Here is a 16,350-nt window from a genome sequence, read left to right on the forward strand (position 1 = left end):
GGCCACCGGCTGCCGATCAGGCGCCCAGGCCCCGCGCCCGCCGCCCAGGACCGGCCCGCGCCCCGCAGGCCGCCCGCCGCCCGCGTCGCCATGGGGGTGGAGGGCTGCACCAAGTGCATCAAGTACCTGCTCTTCGTCTTCAATTTCGTCTTCTGGGTGAGCCCGGAGCCGCGGGTGGGAGGGCGCTCCCCGAGCCTGGCAGGCCGCGCCCCGCTAGGCCCTGCCAAGGGGGCGCAACCGGGCCGCCAAGTTGTAGGGCCACCTGTGTGCGCCGAGCGCGTGGTGGGGGGTCCTAGGCCGGTGGGTCGCAGCGGTGGGGCTCGTCCGGGGCCGCCGTGCCCCTCGAGGGCGGGGCGGGGGGCTCCAAGACGGGTTTCGGGCCTCTGCGCGTCGGGACCCCAGAGCCCCGCGGCCGGGCCGGGCCGTTTGGAGACCTGAGGTCTGTTCCCGGTTGGTGATGGTGGTGGTGCGGTGGGTGCGCGCTCCGAACCCAGTACCCGGCCACTGCTTCAGCCCTCCTGGCCGCTGTTTCTGGGACCACCCTGCTTCGCGGGGACTGAGGGGCTCGAGGGCGGGGCTCCAGACGCCCCGCCCCCATGAGCTCATCGGGGCCACCGCCCCTAGATGGGCGGCCCAGTGCGGTGGCAAGGGCGGGGGGCGGGGAGCGACGCACACTCTGCCAGTGCCTTGGGGACCGTCCACCCCATCCTGGGCCCAGTCCAGTTCACCCTCCTGCCTGCTGTCGCCACCCTGAGGGTCGTATGGCGGTTCGGGCCGGGGCGAAGCGCAGAGGGGAAGCGCCCTGGGCCCCGGGTGGCCCGCGTGCTGGGGTGCCTCCCGCCTGGTGCCCCCAGCTTGTGGAGCCCCATCTTCCTCCCCTCCTCACCCAGCCTGACCTTCCAGCCCGTCCTCCCCCTGGGGCGCCGTGGAGGCTGTGAGGGGCAAGGGGCTGGGCGGGTGTTCTGAGTTGGCACAGGCAGGGAGCCTGGAGACCTGGGGTTTCCGAGCCCCAGGGGTGCCGGGGCTGGGTGGGTGTCCAGGTCTGGGCTTGGGAGGCCGCTTTGGAAAGAGGAGCCCACGGGTTGGACGTCTCAGGGTGCGGGAGGGTCTCCTGGGGTCTGTGGGCTGCAGGCCTGAGTTGTGTTTCCTCATCAGTCTTCACTGCTGGCCTGTGACTGATGAAGCTTTGGCTTTTGTTTCCATTTCCTGTCAGTGTTGGAATTAGGGGGTGGAGATCTCCTTCTGGCCCGGAGGGACCAGGAGTGGTTGTCGGGAGCCCCTCTCACAGCTGTGTCCTGCGTCCCCTGCGGTCCCCGGGGCAGAGTGACTCGGGCCCCCTCCTGGCCCCTTCTTGCTTCTCCGCCACCCCAGGCCACTCACCCCTTGTCACGGAGGACCAGGACAACGTCGGGTGGGTGCTTTCTTAAGTTGACACTGGGAGGGTAAACTTTTAAAATGGCTCCTGGAAAAGTGTGTGGGCCTGGGGACATCTGTTTGCCATCTGGACGGCCAAGGGTCCCAGGGTGGACCTCGGGGCACTGAGGTATTTGAGGTGGGGAGTGCAGGGACTGGACATGGAGTGCAGGTGTCACATCCTCCCTGCAGGGGCACTGGTGGGGGTCCTGTAGCCAGCAGCCTCTGCCCTGGGGGTGGGAGCGGTTAGGCCGTCAGGATGGGCCAGGGTGGGCCGGGCAGCCTTTGCTGAAGGGGTGGTCTTGGCAAGTGGTGTCACCGAGACACCCCTCTGCCAGCCCCTGAGCCTGTCTGTACCCGCAGAGCCTGGGAGGGCCCTGGTGGGAGGGGGAGGGGGGCGGAGGAAGGGGACTTAGCAGGAGTGGATTCTTGCCTTTGGATTGAGTGTAGGGGCGAGGTGAGTCCCTCCGACCTGCACAGCCTGAGAGGTCTCCAGGGCAGGCTCCCGCCCACCACACCCCCAGCTCAGCCTGGGTACCTCTGGTAATTTCCCAGGCAGCAGGGGTGGAGGCCTGACACATCCCCACCCCCACCCTGGGCCACTTTGTGTTCGGGCTTAAGGAATTGTTTCTGAGGCCTCTCCCCTTCCCTCCCTCCCTGGGCATGCCCGGCAGGCCAGAGGAGCATTTGCTTCCAGTGGCAGCAAGGCCCCACCCACCCATGCTGGGCTGCCCCCTGTGGTGGGATGCCACGCTGAGCCAGGCTGGGGGGGCGGGGCCTCTCTGTGCATCCCCTCCCCCAGCATCGCTTGGCCAAGAGCATGGTGCCAGGGGTTTGGACCTCGGTGGAGTCTCCACCCTGCTGCTCTGGTCCTGGGCTTCCTCCCTGCTGAAGCGAGGGGTCCTTCCCCTGGGGTTGTTGTCGGATTAGTTCAGGAAATGGGTGTTGGGCATGGTGGCTGGTAGGGAAGACCGCATTCCTTGGCCAGTGTAGGCAGTGACTTGGGGAAGGGGCTTAGACACCTGGGTGCCTGGGAGGCCCCCGCAGGGTCCAGTGGGTGAGGGAGGGCTCCTGGTGCCCAGCCCCACCCACTCACCGTGCACCTGGCCACAGTGCAGTAAGGGGGCGCTGGGGGTGGGAGCTGGGTCAAGAGGTTGAGGATGGGTGTCTGGATTTGGATCTGGGCTTTTTTTTTTTGGCTGTGTTGGGTCTACATTGCCATGCGCAGGCTTTCTCTGGTTGCGGTGTGCGGGCTTCTCATTGCAGTGGCTTTTCTTGTCGTGGAGCACGGGCTCTAGGCTTGCGGGCTTCAGTAGTTGTGGCTCGCGGTCTCAGTAGTTGTGGCGCACAGGCTTAGTTGCTCCATAGCACGTGGGATCTTCCCGGACCAGGGCTCGAACCCATGTCCCCTGCATTGGCGGGCAGATTCTCAACCACTGTGCCACCAGGATCTGGGCAGGAGCCAGTCCCTGGATCCGGGCACTTTTTAAAGTTTCATTTCAGAGAGTAAAGCCTTCCCCCGTGGGCGGCAGCATCAGAGGCAGGCTGGCATGCTGTCTGAGAAGGAGCCGGTCACCATGCACGCCCACACACACCAACACACACACTTGCTGTCCCACCTCTCGGCCCCAGACCCCGGGGCCCAGGCTGTGTGCACTCAGCACGCCTGACCCCAGCCTGCTTTGGGGCCCCCTGGCCAGGCGGGCCCGGAGGTGTGAGGTGGGGATATGGCAGGAAGAGCAGCGGCCCGGCCCGAGCTGGGGAGATGGTGCAGATGCTCCCCCAAGGGGATGGAATTCCCGCGGGTGGGGTGGGCCCGGGAGCTTCCTGGCGGGGTGACTGGGGCTCGGCCCTGTTGCTGGAGCAGCTCAGGATGAGCAGAGGCGCCTGCCCCTGCTTCCCTGCTCACCCCACTCGAGTGGGTGACCTGGGGCGGGCGCACGCCCCGTGTGAGCCCTGCTCGCCTCATCTGTGAGACGGGTGTGATCACAGCCTCTCCTCTGCAGGGGCAGCAGCAGTGGCCCCCCCGGGACTGGCGGCTCCTCCAGCCGGATGCAGTCAGGGCTTCCTTCCAGAGGTAACAGGGGCAGTGCGGCCAGAGCTGGCTGGGAGTGGGGCTGATGGGAAGCCCTGCTAACTGGCTTTAAATTCTTGCTTCCGGACAGCACATCGCTGCCTATCACTTAGTGGTTCTGTCACCTTCCTTCTCGGAGAGGGGATGTGACCCAGGCAGGCTCTGGCTGGGGGCAGGGATTTCCTGTTCCTGGTTTCAGTGGGAGGGCAGGTGAGCTCCCCTGGTGCCCCCAGGCATCTCGCTGCCACGCTCTGGGGAAACGGCCGTTGGGCCAGGGCCTGCTGAGAAGAGGAAATCTGTGGTCTGTGCCCAGGACGGGCTGGCCCCAAGGGAGAGTGTCTGGGCATTACGGGGTGCAGAGCTGGAGCCAGAGGCGGGGAGCCTGGGACCCTGGCCGGCTCTGCTCCAGTGCCCATGCGGTGCCCACCCTGTGGGGTTCCCTCCCCCACCCCCACCCCCCGCTCAGTGTGCCTCCAGGAATTGAGTTCACCCCCAATCCCTAACTCATGCTGCTTCCAAGTCCAGACAGGGAGATGGGCCCCCCAAGCACCCCCCTCGCATATAATCTACCCCCCCCACCCCCCGCCTTCATTTCAGCGCCTGAAATCCCATGACAGGGAAGAGCCATGAAAATCAATAAGGTGTAGAGTCCGGGCACCCGTGGGAGGGGCAGACGTCACCTTTGCACTTGTGCAGCGTTTTGGAGAGGGCCCCAGGTAGGGGTGGGGGAGAAATGGGGGGACCCTGGCTCTGCCTGCCCCCCGAGACGCAGGTCGGGCCCGCAGCCAGGGCTGGGGGTTTCGCCTTGGAGGCAGCACGGCCCCACGGCCGGGACTCCTCATGCTGCGTGGAGCACCAAGCTCACTTCGAATCGGCCCTTTCCAGGTGTCCGGCAGGTGTGGTGTGACCCGCCTCTGGACTTCAGTGCCCCTGCCCCGCCCCACGCTTTGTACTGTGGGGCCTGGCCTAAGTGCTGCTTCCTGCAAGACCACCTGGGGCTCTAGGTGGGCCCCCAGGTGCTGGGGGACTCCCCACAGGCGGGCAGGGGTCCTGGCCCCAGGGGTGGCCGATCAGCTGGCAGTAGGTCTCCCTTCGCTGGCCGGCCAGCAGCGCGTGGTCGCAGGGGTGCCTGTTGGCGCGTAGCCGCCCTCCCTGGGCTCGAGGGCTGCGGGGCTCAGCGGGCAGGGAGGCACCTTAGCGCTGGGGCTCGGTGCGTGGTGGGGGAGGGTGCTGAGGGCAGGGTGGTCGAGAGCCCAGTCATGGGGGTCTGAACACCACAGAGGCCTGGGGAGCGGGCAGCCGCCTTGCCCCCTTCTTTGAAGCCATGCCCCTTCTAACTTTGGAAGGTTAGCACTCCCCTTGCCCCCAGCTGCTGGGGTAACAGGATGATTGTGGAGAGGGTGAATGACGGGAAGCTGGGACCATGCGGAGTGGGGGGCTGGGCGGCCCCCCGGCATCCTGAGCCGCCGCACGGGAGTCTTCTGTACCAACTCCCCCACGCAGGCCGGCCTGGGTCATAACTCTCCCTCGGGGAATGTCTAACGGCGCCCTGTAACCTGCCTTACCTGTCACGTCACCTGCAGCTGGGCGTTGAGTTTGGTAGCCAGCAGCCAGCTCCTGGTGGGGATGTGGAGGTCAGGCCGTGACCCCGGGGCTGCAGGGGAACAGAAGGGAGGATCTCCGGCCGCCCACCTTCCTGGTCTCCATTCCCAGGTGCTGGGAGGCCTGAGCCCCAGAGCTTGATGGCAGTGGTCTCGGGGGTGCTCAGCGGGTTTGGGAAGCATCCTGTGCAGTCCTGCCCACCCCTGGAGCTCACGGGGGGGTCTCCCTCTCACACGGGCCAGGCCCTCTCTGCTCCCCATCCCAGGGGCTCGGCCGCCCGCCTGCTGGACGGACAGTCTTCCCCTCTGTCCCCGAGATAACAGCTCGGACGCAGACGACGTCCCACTCCCCTGTTCCAGGCGGGCACTGGGCTGGAGCCATGCCCTTTGCCTCCAGCTGGCCCACTGGAGCGATAAGGAGAACGAGGTCCCGAGTGCCCACACAAGGAAGTGGTGGAGGCAGACTGGAAACCAGGGCCGGTCCTTCAACCACTGTGGTTTGTGGCCGGCATGGCTCCAGGCAGGGGCCGGGGCATCCCTAAGGGTGGGGGGCTGTGCCTGGGTTTGTGCGGGGAGCACGTGGCGGCCAGAGAACCCGGCCTGCCCCGGGGCCCCTCCACTCACCTCTGGCCCCTGCCTGGGCCACCCACCTCCTGTCTTCCGCCCAGTGTTTCCCCAGCCTACCCAGACCCTCCTTGTCTGATGTGTGCGCCCCGTTGCAGCCCCTCGAGTGCCCTTTGCTGGCAGGTGGCTGGGACCTCTGTGTCCACACGCCCCTCACTGCAGGGGCTGAGGGGACAGAGGGACATCCCACAGGAGGGGCCCTTTCAGCCAGTGGGGTGGGTGTAGGGCCGGGGAGCAGGCCGCTTCCCGGCCTCCCCGCCTGCAGTGGGTGGTAGGTAGGCTCGGGGACGGGCCCAGGAAGCAGGTGGGCCCTGTGAGTTCCCCAGGCGCACTCTGCTGTGCCCAGAGAGGTGGCAGGGTGTCCTCGGGGGCCTGCACTCCCCTCCCGGCGACAAGGGGCTCCTGCATCCCGCAGCTGGCGGGGCCCAGGAGGGCCAGTGTCCTCTTCCGCCCCCGCGGCTATTCTTAGAGGCCAGTCCAGGCGGCTTCCTGACGTCGAGGGGCCTGGAGGGTGGTTTCCGCTTCCTGGCTGAGGCGAGGGTCGCTGCTCCTCTCTCTGCACTTCGTTCCCGCCTTGAGCTGGGTGGCTGTGTTCCCGGAGGGCACGACAGGGCCATAGGGTCGCTGCCCACCCCCCGGGAAGGCTGAGTCGGGCCCCGTGTCACCCTGTTCTCATGGTAGGTGGAGATGGAGGGTCAGCCTCCAGGGACCCAGGCCCCCGCCCAGCCCAAGGGTGGTGCCTTCTGCCCCCACTGACCCTCCACATCCCATCCTCAAAGGGTCTTTGCTGCACCTCTTTCCTCTGACTTACCCCGGTGTCTGCAAGGGCGTTTCCTGCCTGTGGCCTTCACTGCCCTCCTGGGGAGGGTCTCCAGGCCCCCAGGACCTCCTGGTTGCCGAGCTGCATGGGCACTTCGTGGCACATTTTCCCAGCAAGAGTGTGCACCCCTTGCGGTGGCGGGTTAGGGAGCAGAGCGGCTCAGAGCCAAGGCCCTTCCTGGGTCACGACGGAGCTGCCCCTTCTATCAACTGTCTCTGAGAGCGTCAGAGCTGCTAAGTAAGGGAGCACGTTGATGCGTGGGTGTCCCTGTCACTCCTGGAACGCGTGGGCAGGACTTGGGGTGACCACTGGGCCAGCACGTGTGGGTGGGGAGGGAGGGATGGAAGACAGATCCCAGCTCAGCTCCCACCCAGGGCCTGGCAGGAGCAGGCGGAGTGGGGGGGAAGGTTGCCCCAGGCCTGCCCGGGCAGCACCCACTCCTACGCCCTTTCAGCTGCTTCTTGGAAACGCACAGGCCGGGCAGGAACCCAGTGTACTTGGCAGCCCCCCCTCCCCCCCTTTTTAGTTGACGCTATTATTTATTAATTCTCAGAAAGGAGGAAGAAAGAAACAGAAACTGCATCTTTCATAGGATTACAAACAGTCCGCGCCGTCCCCTGGTGTGGAACCCTTCAGTAATCCCAACAGGTTAGGGGCTCCTTCCTGAGCTGCTTGCCAGCCCCACCCAAGCAGGAGCATCTCAGGACACAGGAGCATCTCAGGACGCAGGAGCATCTCAGGATGCAGGAGCAGGTGGCAGCAGCACTTCCGCCAGGCCAGCTAGCAGGAGAGGGGGAGGGGGTGAGTGGAGATGTGTCAGACTCTGCCACTGAGCAGCCTGCCTGGAAACTGCCAAGGATGGTCACAGTAACCGCCAGCGCTGTCGAACGCTGTGTACAGTGGCATCATCTGAGCGCTCTGCGTAGGTCAGCTTGTGTACTTTTATTTTTATTTTTTGAATTTTATGTTTTATACAGCAGGTTCTTATTAGTTATCTGTTTTATACACATCAGTGTATACATGTCAATCCCGATCTTCCAGTTCATCCCAGCACCACCCCCACCCCCCCTTCGTGTCCATACGTTTGTTCTCTACGTCTGTGTCTCTATTTCTGCCTTGCAAACCCTTTCACCTGTACCATTTTTCTAGGTTCCACATGTATGCGTTATTATATGATATTTGTTTTTTTCTTTCTGACTTACGTCACTCTGTATGACAGTCTCTAGATCCATCCACGTCTCTGCAAATGACCCAATTTCGTTCCTTTTTATGGCTGAGTAATATTCCATTGTATATATGTACCACATCTTTTCAGCTTGTGTACTTTTAGTTCCTCATTATACACACAAGGATATTGGAGGCTGCCGAGATGGTCCTGAGATGACCCGGCAGCCAGAGGCTCTGGGGGCCCTTGGCTGCCACACTCTGATTCCCACCCAATGCGAGGACTAAGTGCTTTCCGTCAAGTCTGGACTCCATTTTATAGCGGGCATAAGTGTTCCTTAGTTTATCCAGTCCCTTTTTTGACCCTAAAACCTCAGTTTTGTGGACGAGACTTCAGCATTTCCAGATGCTTGCTGTTGGCCGCTAGAAGCCTAGGAGTCCTCACCTTGGCAGACGGTTGGCATGAAGACAGCAGGCTGGATCCTTTGGGACCAGAAGAAACATTTACCCCTAAAGGCTTTGCTGCTTAGAAGTTCAGTGGACGGGGATTTGGGTGTGTGTGGTTTTTTAAACAGCTTTGTTTGACATAGCGTCAACTGCACGTTTAAAATGTATAACTTGGTAGGTTTTGACGTAAGGAGGCACCTGTGAGACCTAGAGGGTGGTCCACCAGGAGAGTGAATGTATCCATCACCCGCAGAGGTGTCCCCGGGGCCTTGGGATCCCTCCTCCCCATCCCAGGCCACGCACCGGCCTGTTATCTGTGCCCGTGATTGGCATTTCCTGTACTTTTTATGTGAACGGAATCGGAAGGTGGTGGTTTTTTCTCTTGGTCTGGATCAGCGGGGTTATCTGGAGATTTCACTCTGGTGGTTGTGTCAGTAGTTCCAGTAGTTTCTTCCCTTCCCCTGCTGGTGGGCATCCACCCACTCACCGCTTGAAGGGCATCGGGTTGTCCCCGGTTTGGGGGTGTTACCAGGAAAGCTGCTGGCACGTTTGTGTGGGCACGGGCTTCCACCCCCCTGGGACAGTACTGGGGGTGCAGAGGCTGGGCGCGTGGCGGGTGGAGGGATGGAGAACGTGCCGAGGACCCGAGCTCTGTCTCCTATGTCCCTGCTGCTCCCCACCCTCGCCTGGGGGTCTTCTCACTTCAGCCCATCCCATAGGTGCTCGGGGGTGTCTCGCTGTGGTTTAATTTGCATCTCCCTGCGACCAATGACTCTGCGCGTCTTTCCACGTGTTTATTTGCTGTGCACATTTCTTCTTTGGCGAAGTGTCCAAGTTTTTTTTTCTTTTGCCCGTTTTTTAAAAATCGGTTGTTTGTTTTCTTGTCATTAGCGTTTTGCAAGTTCTTTATAAATTTTGGATACGGGTCCTTTGTTAGCCATTTGCAAGCCCCAGTCTGTGGGTTATCTTTTGAAGAGCAGGCTTCTTTCAGAACTCTGCTGCTTCTGGGACCCCTGCCCTGCCCTGGGCACCCCCTCCCTGCAGAGGCACGGGTCCACCCCACCCTCTGCCTTTTCTCGTGGCCTGGGTGGGGGTATTGCGGGGGGGATTCGCAGTGCTGCCCTGGCCCTTCCCCTGTAGGTGACCTTAGGTGAATGCCCATCCCAGCCCCCGAAACTGGGGGTGGCCACTGCCACCACTGCCTTCATCCAGGCCCACCCCAGCGGGTCTGTGCGGGGCCTGGAATGACTGAAGACCAGCTGAGGAGGGTACACTTAAGCGCCAGGCTCTCCCCTGCCTGGAGGCGGGACTGCATTCCCTGTTCACCCTTCAGGAGGTGGGCTGGAGCCACAGGGGAGTCTGGAGGCTGCTGTCCCCTCTCTGCCCCTGCCCCCCGCACATCCTGGGGTCTGCAGTGGAAAGCCCTTCCCGAGACAGGAGAGATGGGGACTTTGCCTGCCACCCCACGGTTAGCATCTGGGTGCTGGGATAAGCATTACCCTCACAGCATTTGTTAGGACCAAGTGCTCTAGATGGGCTTGTCCCCTTGGCTTCTGGGGTGAGGGGCTGCATGGGGAAGATGGGAGTGGTCCCAGCCCAGCCAGGGGGGCGGGAGGTGCCACTCCACGCTCAGCTCTCCTTACCTTACCGACGGGGATACTGAGGCTGAGTCAGGGCTTGGGGCCAGGCCTCTGTGACTGCAAAGGAGGCCCAGGACAGGGCTCCCCCTGCCCCACCCCCTCCATCCTGGAACGTCTCACAAAGCGGTCTCTGGACCACAGTTTCAAAACAGAATAAGTGGCGGTTTCTAGCCAGAGTTACCACGGCAACCCTCAGCCTCACCACCGCTGCCCGCCTGCCCAGAAGCTGCAGACCGGCAGCCAGAGGAGCGAGACTCCCTCCGGAGCCTACCTGACCCGTCCCCGCCCTCCCCCTCCCCCTCCCCCTGCCCCTGCCCCGTCCCCGGGCCCTCCCACCCGCTTGTGGGTGTGACAGGCACCAGGAGCAGCCAGGGGACGCTGGGGGTTCAGCACTGCCCTTCCAGGGGTGCGCAGGGGGGGGCCGGGGGCCCCGGAGGGACCCTCTCGGTCCCGCTGCATGTGCTCTGGGAAGGGGGAGAGCAAGCGTGCTGCCCTGGGTGTGGGGAGTGGAGTCCCCAGTTGAACGTGTGGAAGAGGGGATCAGAGAGGGTGCCGTCCCGCCCGGGGGGGCAGTGTCGACAGCACCACCTTCGGGGTCAGCCCGGCTGCTGCCGGGCGCCAGCGGTCCCCACCAGCCTCATCGTCCACGGAGCCCAGCGTAGGAGGGTCTGGGCTGGGGCCGCGGGGCTCCTGGCCTCCCCACCCCCCCATCAGCGCCCTAGCGTCACCTGCCTGGAGATCCCTGGAGATGCTTGGGGCTTTCCTTGGGGCAGCCCCTGGTGCTGGGGCTTCGAGTCTCACGCTCTGCTGAGCCTGTCTCAGGGCCGCGCTCCCTGGCCAGGGCCTTGGGCACAGGCACTGGGCCAGCCAGGTGGTCTTCTTGGGGTCCGCTTTTTGGTTTCTTTTCCTCATTGGACACGTAGCTGACCGTCTGTGTAGGAGCTGGTGCTTGTAGCTCCGGGGACAGTTACTGCCCCGGGAAGCAGCCCAGGGAGGAGGCTGGGGTGCGGGGGCCAGCTTGCCTGGGTGGGTCAGATGCTCAGGCGTGGGCCTGCTGGGCCCGGTGTGGGCTTACCCTCAAGGACAGACCCCACCTAGCCCTGAGCCACTGTGCTCGCAGGGGCACGAGTCAGCCGGAAGCCCGCGCCCCCCCCGTGCCAGGCTCTGAGCGGAGCCCCCTCTCCTGCCCGCCGCTCAGCGCAGCCTCCGCCTTGCGGTCTCTCTGGCGAGCACCGCGAGCTCCCTTGCTCTCCCGGCAGTTTCCCATCTCCCTGATGGCAGGGAGTTACCCCACAAAGCCCCGGCCCTGTGGCTTCCCGGCTGCCACCGGCCCCAGCAGCCTCTGCCATCCACACCAGGGCCCCCGTGGCATCAGGTGCCCACCCCCTCCTCAAAGTATTTGGTGTCTGTCTGAATGCAGGTTAACCAGGCGTCCTGCATCTTATCCGGTAACCTGTCTGGGAGTCTCACTCCCCTGGTGCTGGCGGGAGGGTTGGGGACCAGCCACATGGTCCCCCATGCCCAGGTCCCCCGGGGCATCTTGACAACCAAGGCAGCAAATCAGACATTTGGAGCCAGCAGCAGCCCAGACCCCAGGGGCTAGTGAGTCCTGCCTGGAGGGAAGCCCTTCCCGCAGACCCAGCGGACAGGAGGGTTCGGCACCCTCCTCTGTGTGTGTGTGTAGTGTGGTGGATTCACGCTCACCACTGCTGGGCTCCGGGCCACGAGTGACACCATGCCCTCTTTTCGCAGCTGGCTGGAGGTGTGATCCTAGGCGTGGCCCTGTGGCTTCGCCATGACCCTCAGACCACCAACCTCCTCTACCTGGAACTCGGAGACAGGCCTGCACCCAACACCTTCTATGTAGGTAAGTGGCAGAGGGCGGGCTGAGGACCCCGGCGAGCTCTGGGCTGGGGGCCGGCAGGAACGGGCCACTGGGGTGTGTGATCATAAGCTCAGTGAGGCCGCAGACAGGCTGTCAGGGAGGGCTTCCAGGAGGAAGCAGGGGCCGAGCCAGCTCAGCGGGGCTGGCTTCTTGCTGGGGCAGGGAGGCCAGCCAGGAAGGGCTCTTCCGGCCAGAGGGTGAGACGGAGCCAGAGAGCAGGTGGGGTTATGTCAGCCTGGAGGCCTTGAGGGTCCCCTCTGGAGTTGGTGCAGTGCCTGCCTGGGCCGGGGGTGCTCCCGGGGAGAGCTGGAACTGGGGGCAGGGTGTGTGTGTGTGTGGCTTTTTGGGACCCCACCAGATCACTTCGGGGGGAGGGGGGGCGGAGCAGGAGAGCAGCAGCTGGGTGGGGAGGGGGCAGAGGGGTGTTCGGAGGCGCAGCACAGAGGTCCCTTCCAGTGGGGGACCAGGAATGTTGAGTGGCGTGGCAAGTGGCGTGGCGCTGAGACTGGGCCGCGCCTGCCCCCTTCCCCTGCTCCCCTGTGTCATGTGGTGGGTGCTTCAGGGGAGGCTTCCTGGGAGGGTGGGGCTGGAGCCCAGAGCCCCCGGGATGGAGACTCAGGGCCTGCATGACTCAGCCCTGCAGCCACACCTATAGCCGCAGTTAGGCTGCGAGTCTGCCTCCTGGGCGCCCTTGGTGGCCCCTTCTGGGAGTCCGTCAGGCTGGGGCGTGGGGGCTTGGGCCAGCGGCCCCCGGGGTGGGGGTGGGATTGCCGGAGGAGCGATGGAGGGGCGGGAGGGGAGAAGGGGTGTCTCCCGCCTCCTGCTGGGCCCCTCCCCCCATCAGGGAAGGTGGGGCCCGGCCCGGCCCCTCTGGCTCCCAGAGGCAAGCAGCAGGGCAGGGAACCTTCGGGCTCAGGGTGCCCTGAGGGGCCACACTCACCTCCTGCCCTGGGGCCGTGGGTGGTGCCTGCCCCCTCCCTGCCCGTGGCCCTCTGGGCCTTACGCTGGGAGGGCTGGGTTCCGGGGGCTGTGGAGGGGCGGGGGGGCAGAGACCGGAGCCTGGGGTTCTGGCGGTGGGGCTCCTGGGGCCACAGCTGTCCCGGGGAGGGTCCCGAGCCCTTTTCCACAGGTTCCTGGGCTCCCCCCACACTGTGGGGCCCCTCACAGGTTTGAGTCTCAGGAGCAGAGGGTGAGTCCGCCTCCCGAGAGGGCACAAGGGGTCCGTGACCCAGGGCCCCTGCACACGCAGCAGGCCCCCTCAGAAGCAAAGCAGTCAGCGGGGCCCACACGTCTGAGGACGCAGGAGTGTCCTCTGGGCTCTCAAGGGGTGTTTCTCTCCCGCGGGGCTCCTCCCAGGCCTCTCAGAGCCGCCGCAGGGGTCTGAGCCAGCCTGTGGGAAGGGCTGCTGCCATCTCTCCATCCCCCTCTCTGGGACCTTGGGTGCAGTGGACGTGGGCTCCACTGCACCCAAGTGGCAGAGTTGAGCCGGCCCCAGGGCGAGCAGTCTTGGAAGGGGTCCCTCCCAAATTGCTGGGGCCGGGGCCGCCAGCCTCGTGGCTGGGGCAGCTCCTGCCGTCAGCCCAGCGTCCGGCCCAGGAGGCAGGAGAGGAGCTGAAAGCTCCCCTGCTTCAGGCCAGGATGGGGCAAGAGCGGCGACCGGCTGCAGGCTTGGGTTAGGGACACAGTCCAGGCCGGCGCGCAGACATCTGGGGGGACCTTGGCGGGAATGAATGGAGGCGGCGGGGCTGTGCTCAGGCTCTGGCGGGGAAGGGGTGCCACGGGAGAGGCTCGTCAAGGGCAAGGCTGGCGTTGGAGCAAGTGTCCCCCGGGTCCACTCACTGGGGGCCGCACGTCACCTGGGCCCTGACGCTGGCTTCTCCTGGCTCTGGAGAATCCTGCCCTTGGGGGAGCAGTGTTAGCTGCTGGACCACCCGGCAGGCTGAGTGCCAGCCCCTGGACCTTCTGCTGTGTCCCCATGGGCGGGGGCCTCTCAGAGCCCCTCTGGCCACAGAGTTCCTGCCCACCCAGGGCCGGCCTTCTGGAGCCTCTTGCTGGCTCTGATGCAGACTGGGCCTGCCAGGGAGCTGGGGGAGCAGACGTGGGCCCTGACAAGAGCTGTTTGTCCAGTGCCAGGCAGCGGGGGAGGGTGAGCTGGGCGGGCTTAGCACCCCAGGCAATGCTCCAGGGCCCAGGGGGGGTCCCGGACCTCACTGGCCAGAACCAAGCCGAGGGCTCTAGGTGGAAACCCGGCACCGTGGGGGGCTTGGGGCCGGGCCTGGGGGTGGGTGGGTGGGTCAGGTACCGCCTCTGGGTCTCCCAGCCTCTCGCAGGACCCTCCAGAGCCCAGAACGCCAAGGTGCCCCTCCCTGGCGCCCTATGCCATCTTGCTGAACCTCAGGTAGTGATGTGGGGATGGGGGTCTCAGGACCTGAGCAGAGAACACCTGGCTAAAGGGTGCTGTGCCTGAGTGAAGAGCCCCCGAGGGTGGGCCTGGCGGGAGGCTCCATCTGTCCAGAGGGGAGGCCCGGGTGTTTTCTGAGCCCAGCAGTGGGTCCTGGCCCCCAGGTTCCTTCTCCAAAGCCTGGCCAGGCAGGGGCGACAGGCCCTTGGCACCGGAGCCCTGGGACCCATTGTCCTAGCACTGTGGAGGGGGCTTGGGCTGCCTGCCCACTGCGTAACCATGGCGACTGGGGGGTGGGCCCAGGTCTGCTGGTAGGACTAGGGTTGTGGGAGGTCCTTGGAGAGACGTGGTCCGTGTTTCAAGGGGCACGGGCCCCGCCTGGGTGAACTGTGGACGCAGAGAAGGGCCGCATGACCAGCAGTGGGTGCTGGGCAGGCCAGGGGGGAAGACTGACCCCCTGTGCCATCCTTGAGCTGTCCTAGCCGCCAGGCCTGTGTGTCCAGCAGGCTCCAGCCCCCGGGGTCAGGGCCTCAGAAGCCGGGTAGAGCCCCCTCCTCTGAGCAGAGCAGCCGGACTCGAGCCCCCGCCTGAGAGGGCACAAGTGAAGTGGAGTCGCCAGACCCCTGGACTCACCTCCACCCCAACCCACAAGCCAGTAGCTGGGTCCTCTGCGCCAAGACGGGGGTGGTCCTCCACGGCGCCCCCAAATCCCGGAGACTGCGGGACCCAGAGATGGTCCGGGTTGTGGCGTCGCGCTGAGTTCTCTGAACACTCACCACGGGCTGTTTGGTCCTGGCCTCGGCAACGCCGGTCTCCACCCACGTCACAGAGGAGGAAACTGAGGCCTGGAGAGGGGCCCACATGGACCCGCCGGGCTGCCAAGTCCTTGCAGCTCCTCTCCAAGCCTCCGGGCATCTGACGTCTTCCCAGCAGGGCGGGCGTCAGCGCCTCGTGGCCCCTTCAGAGGCCTGGGCAGTGGGGTGTGTGTACGCAACTGGGGAGGAGGGCTTCTGGGGGCACCTGTCCTGCCTCTTTGGGATGTCAGGGCACTGAGGGCAGCCGTCTCTCCGCTGCAGGCATCTACATCCTCATTGCCGTGGGTGCTGTGATGATGTTTGTTGGGTTCCTGGGCTGCTACGGAGCCATCCAGGAGTCCCAGTGCTTGCTGGGGACGGTAAGGCCCTGGGCTGGGGCCGGGCTAAGGGTAAGGGCTGCGGGGCCGGCCAGGGGCAGAACCGGGAGCTCCGGTGGAGACAGAACCCCTTCAGTCCCCGACGTGGCGCTTGGTGCCACCCCTGGCCAGTCTGACCCTGCGGACCTCCCCCAGAATGCCAGCTCTCCGGTTTCCCCAATCGGGTCTCAAATCCCTCTGAGGTGGACCGCCGTTACGTCTAGTTCTTTGTCTAGTTCCTACTGAGTTCCAAAGCTGCTTTTTCTTTTTCTTCCTTCTTAAAAAAACCCACAGATATAATAGGGAGTGAGTCCCAGTCCCAGAACCAGCCTCAGGTGCCCCTGGGCATGTCACCCACCGACGGGAAGTGGAGGCCTGGCTGTGCTGCCCAGGGCCTGGCATCTGGGAGACGTGGGCTGCAGGAGGCTGTGCCTGTGTCTCCAGTGGGCGAGCCCAGGCACACCACGGCGACCCCCTTCCCGTGGGCTTTGCCTCCCTGCCCTTTCCGACCCGCCCAGAACCAACCATGTCCTCCCCTCCCACACCCATCCCATCCTGTGGAGCCTGGCCCCTCGGGGATGACGAGAACATTGGCATCTCACTGCCGGGCCGAGTCCTAGATTCTGCTTCTCGGCCCCGCGCCTCTCATCCCCTGTCGGGTCCTGGGTGGGTGGACACCACCGGCCACCCCGCGCACGCCGGCCGGTCGCTGCGGCCTCGGGAAGGCCCGGGCCCTCTCTGGCCGGCTCTGACCTGCCCTCTCCACCCTCCCCTTTTCAGTTCTTCACCTGCCTGGTGATCCTCTTTGCCTGTGAAGTGGCCGCCGGCATCTGGGGTTTTGTCAACAAGGACCAGGTGAGGCAGCGTCCATGGGGAGGGGCAGGGGGGCTGCCGGTGGGGAGGGTCTCGGGGCTCGGGCTGCGGGGGAGGGGTCGGACTGCAGGGTGCTTTGGGAGGGCTCTTCCCGGTAGGAAGCCCACAGAGGGCTTTCTGGAAGAGGCAGCATGGTGAGCGAGTGGAAAGCAGGGTCACCTTCTCTAGGGCTCAGTGGCGGGCAGGTGTGTCCTGGGAGTGATACCTTCCGGGAGGGCCAGGTGAGGGCACGTCTCG

At 64.8% G+C, this 16,350-nt stretch overlaps 1 protein-coding gene across 1 annotated transcript in view; it reads left to right on the top strand.

Annotated features, from left to right (window-relative positions):
• The first annotated feature begins 90 nt into the window (after nucleotides 1–90).
• Nucleotides 91–16,350, top strand: part of CD81 (CD81 molecule) — a 17,693-nt gene continuing 1,433 nt past the window's right edge. The window contains exons 1-4 of the mRNA XM_007466008.1: nucleotides 91–156; nucleotides 11,536–11,650; nucleotides 15,146–15,243; nucleotides 16,021–16,095. Of these exons, the coding sequence (XP_007466070.1) occupies nucleotides 91–156; nucleotides 11,536–11,650; nucleotides 15,146–15,243; nucleotides 16,021–16,095 (354 nt within the window). The remainder of the gene's footprint in view (nucleotides 157–11,535; nucleotides 11,651–15,145; nucleotides 15,244–16,020; nucleotides 16,096–16,350) is intronic.

This window comes from Lipotes vexillifer, unplaced genomic scaffold, assembly GCF_000442215.2.
Source record: "Lipotes vexillifer unplaced genomic scaffold, Lipotes_vexillifer_v1.1 scaffold1094, whole genome shotgun sequence".
In the NCBI taxonomy this organism is placed as follows: Eukaryota; Metazoa; Chordata; class Mammalia; order Artiodactyla; family Lipotidae; genus Lipotes; species Lipotes vexillifer.